Raw genomic sequence first — 7,431 nt, 5'->3', positions numbered from 1 at the left:
CGCTGACTGGATCAAATTCGTGATGGATTCTTATTAGTTTTTTTGTGTTTTCAGTTACAACAGCGCAGTCCATCAACCTCATTAGCTACAATGGACTAACTGGTGTAGCAGTTGTGTAATATCATATGCTAGTGGTGTACCTGAACCATGAATTTACTTTTACTTTTAGTTTTGACACCTCTGTACACACACCACACGCAATTGGGTGAATGTGGCCTAACAGCTAGGGACTTGGCCTTGGCAAAGTTTAGCATTTATGTTAGGAATAACGGCCAACGAGGTGACCGGTGTGGCAGATTTTGTGATATGCACCGGAATTCTCATCCGCCCTGTATCTGCTTGTAGACCGAGTAAAGTTAAGTACAGGGTACAGTTGGGGTAAATCAAATATACCTGTGTAACAACAAGACTCTGATCTAATTCCAAAGTGTAGGCATAACATAAATGACAGTCCCAAAACATTCCATGTGACCATATCGAAGATTGTGTAGGCCTAATCTCTGTTTATGTTGACATTCGGTTCCTGCTATACATTTGTCCCACATCGCTTGCCGTAGCCTCGTACAAGCATATGTACATGCGGATGAGAATTCCGGTGCATATCACAAAAGCTGCCACACCGGTTATATGAGGTTAATGGCGAGGCGGCGGCTCCGAACTCTGGTGATGTGCGCAGCCCTCGAATGCCGTTATCCTGCTTATCTGCTGTTACAGTAAGGACTTTTTTTACTCTCTTACTGTCTATAAAGTTGTAGGAACCATGTCAACTGCTCCAGAATCTTGTGAGCAAGATAGACGCGTCGCTATGCGGCCGTCACGTCTAGAGTCTTCGTTTGGTATGTCGACATTGTGATTATTTAATTTTCCGTGGATGATGTGCATGATTTCCTTAGATACTGTCTGCATTCCAAGCGAAGGTTTTATGCGCGTCTATTATGCTGCGGTCACACCGCCAGCGTTGAAAGAGCTAAAACGCTGCTGACTCCTGCCTGGAAAGCACGGGTCAGGGGCGTTGAAGGAGGCAAAAGATTCAATCTGAAGCGTTCGACCAAGAATCTCGACCAACCGAAGCTCGTGTTTAGAAAAATGTGAACTGTTTTGATATGAAGTTAATAATTAATGAGTTGAAGTTTTCTTAAGGATATTTGTATTATTTGTATTGTCCTTGCAATTCCACTTGAGTATTGAAATTCATTTTGAATGTTCTTAAAACAGGTATTAGAATTCTCACGTTTCTCTCGGTTCAGTATTGACCTTGTGTGCCTCCGTAGCCAGGAAGTGGAATGTAATCTGAAGTTCGCCTGGACCATGAATGCTCTTTTCAATATTGCTGCTGTTCTTCTTAAATGCTTTGTGATGGCATCGATGGTATGTATCTACTGTTTTATTTCTTATTTCTACCCGCTATGCTGTTTTAGTTGATGTGCGTTATTTGGGCGGAGATTTGCTAATGCCGAAGCTGGTCGTTAGAAATGATGATGTGCTGATTGTTAGCTCGCAGTTCATATGAGGTCACGCTACGTGTGGACTTGAGGTAAATGATTGTGACCATATGTTATGTAGCTCCAAATAGTAATGCTTTTCGTGTATGTATGTTTCAGTTTTACACTTCTTCACGTCAATAAACCTGTGGACGGCAAACGGTCTTCAGAGTGCTTGATGTTCAGGAAGGGTTTAGCTGGCTGTTAGGATAAGTATGCCGAGGACAGCACATGAACATTCCATTGGCTGCCGCCTGCTGCCGCCAAGCTCATTACATATTTTTAGATAAAGTTCAACTTTTGACGCCCTCTGCTTTTGACGCTTTTGACTCTAGACACGCTTTGCGGCTTTTAACGCTTCTGCCGCCTGCTCTCCCATACAAAGTCAATTACTTCCGCATCTTTCCACGCGTTCAACGCCGGTGGTGTGACCGCGCGTTAAGGGTGGTTTATGCCTCGAGATCAGCGTCCCTGCGTCATGATGCAGTGAGCCGCGCAGTTAACGGAGTGAAGCCCCCCCATCACGCAGGTACTCTGGGGCACCTCCCCAAAATTGTGTCTCGACGCAGGGAGTGATGCAGACAGCGACGGCGTGAAGGGCGAAAATAGGTCTCTGATTGGTCCTCTCGACCAGCCTGCTTTGTCCTCGAGTCGAGAACAAGCTACTTCCTTGTTCTAACCTTCGTCGGTCTACGGACTGTGAGCTCTTCATTAAATAAGTTGCCCGTGCTTTGTCGTTTGATTTATTTACACGAACCAAAGACAACACGTGCGCTTGCAAGTTACGACGCTGAAGTTATTTGGACAGTTGAACAGTGGTTCCGAGGTCGAGGAAACATTCCGCTTCGTGCGACCTATCCTCGACAAATGAGCCACTTCTTTGTTCCAAACTACGCGCTGGCTGCCAGTGCGATCAAAAATGCATGTGACATAAATATTTAATGTTTCATTTTCATTGTCGTCGAGTCTGTGAAGCTAAAAAACAACCGACACGTCTAGGTTACTCTTTGTATTGAAGGCAGTTTGAGCGTGAAATGACATCGCGCAGACCGCGCTTCAAAACAGGGCATAAATCAAAATTAACTGCATCATGGCTGGGACAAGCTCACTCCGTGGCACTGAAAGGAAGTATAACCCGCCCTTTAGTCGCATGCTTGACGCCTGACCAGTTCTAATGCCGCGATCACACCGAAGGCGTTGAAAGAGCCACAACGCTGCTGACTCCTGCCTGGAAAGCACTGGTCAGGGGCGTTGAACGAGGCAAATGATTCAACCTGAAGCGTTCGGTCAGGAATCTCGACCAACCGAAGCTTGTGTTTAGAAAAATGTGAACATTCCATTGGCTGCCGCCCTGCTGCCGCCGAGCTCATTAGATAGTTTTAGATGAAGTTCAACTTCTGCCGCCCTCGGCTTTTGATGCTTTCGATGCCCTCGCCTCTAGAAACACTCCCGATGTGTTTGCCTCGTTCACCGCCTGCTCTCCCATAAAAAGTAAATTACTTCCGCATCTTTCCACGCGTTCAACGCCCGCGGTGTGACCGCACAGTAATGCTGCGGTCACACCGCCGGCGTTGAAAGAGCTAAAACGCTGCTGACTCCTGCCTGGAAAGCACAGGTCAGGGGCGTTGAACGAGGCAAAAGATTCAACCTGAAGAGTTCGACCAAGAATCTCGACCAACTGAAGCTCGGGTTTAGAAAAAATTTGAACATTCCATTGGCTGCCGCCTGCAGCCGAGCTCATTATATATGTTTAGATCAAGTTCAACTTTTGACACCCTCGGCTTTTGACGCTTTTGACTCAAGACACGCTTTGCGGCTTTTAACGCTTCTGCCGCCTGCTCTCCCATACAAAGTCAATTACTTCCGTATCTTTCCACGCGTGCAACGCCGGTGGTGTGACTGCGCGGTAAGGGATTAATGGCCACACCATCAGCTAATCAGAAAAGAGAAATCCATTGCGTAGGCAGATAAAATCTAGATTAGTGTTTCTCAACCACTGATCTAGATTCTTAGCCAGGCTGTGCCCTCCTAGTGGCGCAACAGCTTCAGCGTTGCTACCAGTCAGGTCAAGAGTCAATGCAAGTACTTTCTGAGTTCCCACAAATACAGGAACTCCTACTTTGTTGGGAAGCAAACAATCATTAGCAAACCAAGGGAAGCCATTTGGGAAATGCTGTTTGGGAAATGTTAATTGTTATGCTCTTGGTCAGACCAAGTCTCGAAGAGATTTGAAAGTTGATGATAATCAGGCTACTAGATTGTAGCTTCAGACTCGATTCTAGAAAGCAACACTCACCTCATCTGACATACACATCTTGTCGAACTTCTCCGTGCCTGTACATACCGTCTTCTCCTCCCCAATAGTCACCACCCCTAAAAAAGACAGTGAATAAATGGTAAATGGACTGCATTTCTGTTCCGCCTTTCCACTCCTCGGAGCACTCAAAGCGCTTTACATTGCATGCCTCACATTCACCCATTCACACTCACATACCAGTGGCAGTGGCTGCCACACAGGAGCAATCTGGGGTTAAGCCTTGCTCAAGGACACATTGATGGGGTCAGGCAGAGTAGGGCTCGAAATCAGCAACCTTCTGGTTGCCTAATGGCTCCACCTGTGCCACGGACCGGCCCAATAAGCCCACCAGGCCACGGGCAGGCAAGTTCCAGTTCCAGTCCATTCTATTTGCATTTGCACTCTTTCTCTTTATTTGGTGCCAATGTGACAGATAGGGCAGGGCAACAGCAGCTTTGCAGTTTGTATTATTTACTAAGTATTATGATGAACTGTATTTGGTATTAACAAAAATTATGAAAAATTACCTAATTTTCCATGTTTTGAATATACATACACCAACTTAATAGATGGGCTGTGCTCAATGTTAACATTGGTAACATTAACCTTTTTGAGTTTTTGAACATTCCATGAAAAGGTTTTCACACAACTGTGTGTGTGTGTGTGCGTGCGTGCGTGCGTGCGTGCGTGCGTGCGTGCGTGCGTGCGTGCGAGCGTGCGTGCGTGCGTGCGTGCGTGTGGTGTTGTTGGGGCGTACCAAACTGGCGGGCATCAAAGCACAGGCTGGCATCGCCCAGGACAGTAGCGTTTCGGCAAATGCTCCAGATGTTGAAGTAGACAAAGACGGGAAGAGAGGTGAAGGCCGTGACCCCGAGCCAAGCCAGCATGAAGACGTAGGTCAGCAGGATGAACTGCACACACAAATGGTAAATGATAAATGGACAGAAATTATATGGCGCCTTTCCACTTCTTCTTGTACTATACAGTAGAATGCAACATGTATCATATCTAGTAGATGCCTTGACTGGTGCAGTCAAGGTGCATTGGTGCAGTCTGGTCTCAGGTTATCCCTGTAACATCTCAGGCAGGTGTCATTCTTCCAGTCCACTTCCTGTCAGTGTCTTTCTGTCTCCTATTCTGATGTCTAAACCCCAATGTGTCTCATGGTCCCATGGTCTCTGGCTAACTATCTCACCCACAGGGCTGGTCTCTGACAAGAAAAAAGGCTGGGTGTTTTCAATCAGACCAGTCCATCAGGCATTGTGAGAGAGACAGTGAAGCCTGTGACAACAAAGTTAGTCATCTACAATGAGCTTTTTTGACCACAACAGAACAAAATTCTGCTGAAGCAGCATGAAGACTACCATTGAGACGGGGTCCAGGCCAAAATCATCAAAAGTCCACCGGGCAGATGCCCTGTATGCCATATGAACAATCCAACCATGCTCACCCATGCGCTGACGCAGCGTCCACAGGTGGTGATCTTGAAGTCTCCGTAGAGGTCCTTAATGGCTCCGCTGGTGAAGAAGCCCTCCACCATCAGGAGAATGCCGTAGACGAAGAACGCAGATGCAATGCCATAGATCACGTACTTGATAATATCGATGCTGGAGGAGGGCACAGGGGTTGTTTGATTAGCAAAATCAAAATGTATTTATATAACACAACATCACAAGTAGTTGTGTTATACAAGTGCTCTCAAATACACATAAGGCCTACACACAACACACACGCACGCACGCACGCACGCACGCACACACACACACACACACACACACACACACACACAGAGAACATAATATTGGTCGTACTATTTTGTTAAGGTGCGTTTAAGATTCGCACAGAAAAGGAAAGGCAAACTTCAGTAAACACAGACAGTTTTGCTACATAGAGCATACTCAAACACTGCACTGTGTACATACAGTAAACTCCATGTGAAATACATATTAGCAATTGACATCTATGGACATTTTCTATACTGCTTATTTACTTACTACTTGTATTCTTAACATGTATAAACTTCCTTGCACGTTGTGGAGTTAAACAGTCCTTTCACTACAAGCTGTATGTAATCTAGGTTATGGAGTTGTATTGTAAATTAGAGATGTACAGGATCCAAGATCCGGTTCCGGATCCGGCAGGATAATAGGGTTTTTCAGACTATCCGGATCCGGCAGGATCTTAAGCAGTGGATCCGGTATCCGGCAGTTACCTAAAATCAGGATCGCTGTATGGAGTGAAAGCCCTTTGGAAGCAGCCGTTGAAGGCAGTATGGCAGTAAGCCAATGAGTCTTAAAAATAGTTTGCGCCAACGTAATAAAAAGGGCCTACGTGTACGAGTTGGCTATGTGTTTCAACCCTTTCGTAGGATCCGGTATCCGGTTCCGGATCCGGCCGGATTTTAAGCAGTGGATCCGGTATCCGGCAGGATCCTAAAAATCAGGATACGGTGCATCTCTATTGTAAATAAACGGGTCTACTCTTCTCTACATTACTGTACTCTACTCAACTCTACTCTGCTCTGCTCTGCTCTACTCTACTCTACTCCACTCTACTCTACTCTACTCTACTCTATGTTTTAATTACCTCCGCCAAGGAGGTTATGTTTTTACCTTCGCCGAGTAGGTTATGTTTTTGGTCGCGTTGGTTTGTTTGTCTGTCTGTTTGTCAGTAGGATAACTCAAAAAGTTATGAACGGATCTTGATGAAATTTTGGGGAGTTGTTGGAAATGACAAAATGAACAAGTGATCAAATTTTGGTGGTGATCCAGATTACGATCCAGATCAAGAAATGTTTTAAAAGATTCTGAACCATTGCGCAAAAGGGCTCATTTTGACATTCCACTTTCTAACTCACAAAAACAAGGCAAAAAGACTTGAAAAAAATTAGGGTGTAACATAGTCAAATGTTCTATCAAACAGCTTCCTTGGCGGGGTTCTGCACTCTCTGTGTGCATTTCTAGTTTTATATTATGTTTCTTGTTGTGAGAATGTCCTGCTCAAGAACTGAAAACCCTTCATGATCATCACCTGTTCATGATGCAGACATTGTGTGGGGAGATCCCCCTAAGGTACACTGACCAGGGATGCCTTAAGCTCCACCTTTGGTAGTGGTTGGTGGTAACTCACATCATAAAGACATCCACGCCATCTCCAGGTGCCCGGATCACCTCAAAGTAGTTCTGCAGGATGGTGACGGTACCCGATAGAGCCTCGTGCCCACAGCCGCAGAAGAGCGCCACCCCGGCGTACAGCAGGATGGTGGCCACCAGAGACGGGTACGGGATGCCACGCAGGCACGTCAGACAGCACTCGCCGCATCCTGGAGAACATGGATCAATCACATTCAATCAATAAGTGAATCAGTGAATCAATCAATCAATCAATCAATCAATCTATCTATCTATCTATCTATCTATCTATCTATCTATCTATCTATCTATCTATCTATCTATCTATCTAGCTATCTATCTATCTATCTATCTATCTATACAGTGAATAAGTGTTGATGATACATGAATGAGTCCACAGTCAATTTTTCTGTGTTAATTCAACACAGAAAGTAGGACCAAACAACTGGAAGAATTAGACTCTCTGAGTGTTGCTACAACATGTACTATGTGCAATGGAAAGAACAACCAAGAATGACCCTAA

The 7,431-nt window shown here is 45.4% G+C and overlaps 1 protein-coding gene across 1 annotated transcript in view; it reads right to left on the bottom strand.

The window, feature by feature from the left end:
- Positions 1 to 7,106, bottom strand: part of gpm6aa (glycoprotein M6Aa) — a gene marked incomplete at its 5' end in the record, with an annotated part of 10,081 nt that extends 2,975 nt beyond the window's left edge. The window contains 4 exons of the mRNA XM_063188308.1: positions 3,778 to 3,854; positions 4,535 to 4,688; positions 5,228 to 5,384; positions 6,907 to 7,106. Coding sequence (XP_063044378.1) covers positions 3,778 to 3,854; positions 4,535 to 4,688; positions 5,228 to 5,384; positions 6,907 to 7,106 — 588 coding nt within the window. The remainder of the gene's footprint in view (positions 1 to 3,777; positions 3,855 to 4,534; positions 4,689 to 5,227; positions 5,385 to 6,906) is intronic.
- Positions 7,107 to 7,431: the final 325 nt, after the last annotated feature.

Source organism: Engraulis encrasicolus, chromosome 22 (genome assembly GCF_034702125.1).
Source record: "Engraulis encrasicolus isolate BLACKSEA-1 chromosome 22, IST_EnEncr_1.0, whole genome shotgun sequence".
In the NCBI taxonomy this organism is placed as follows: domain Eukaryota; kingdom Metazoa; phylum Chordata; class Actinopteri; order Clupeiformes; family Engraulidae; genus Engraulis; species Engraulis encrasicolus.
The sequence above is the reverse complement of the archived record's forward strand: the minus strand, read 5'-3'. Positions and strand labels throughout refer to the sequence as shown.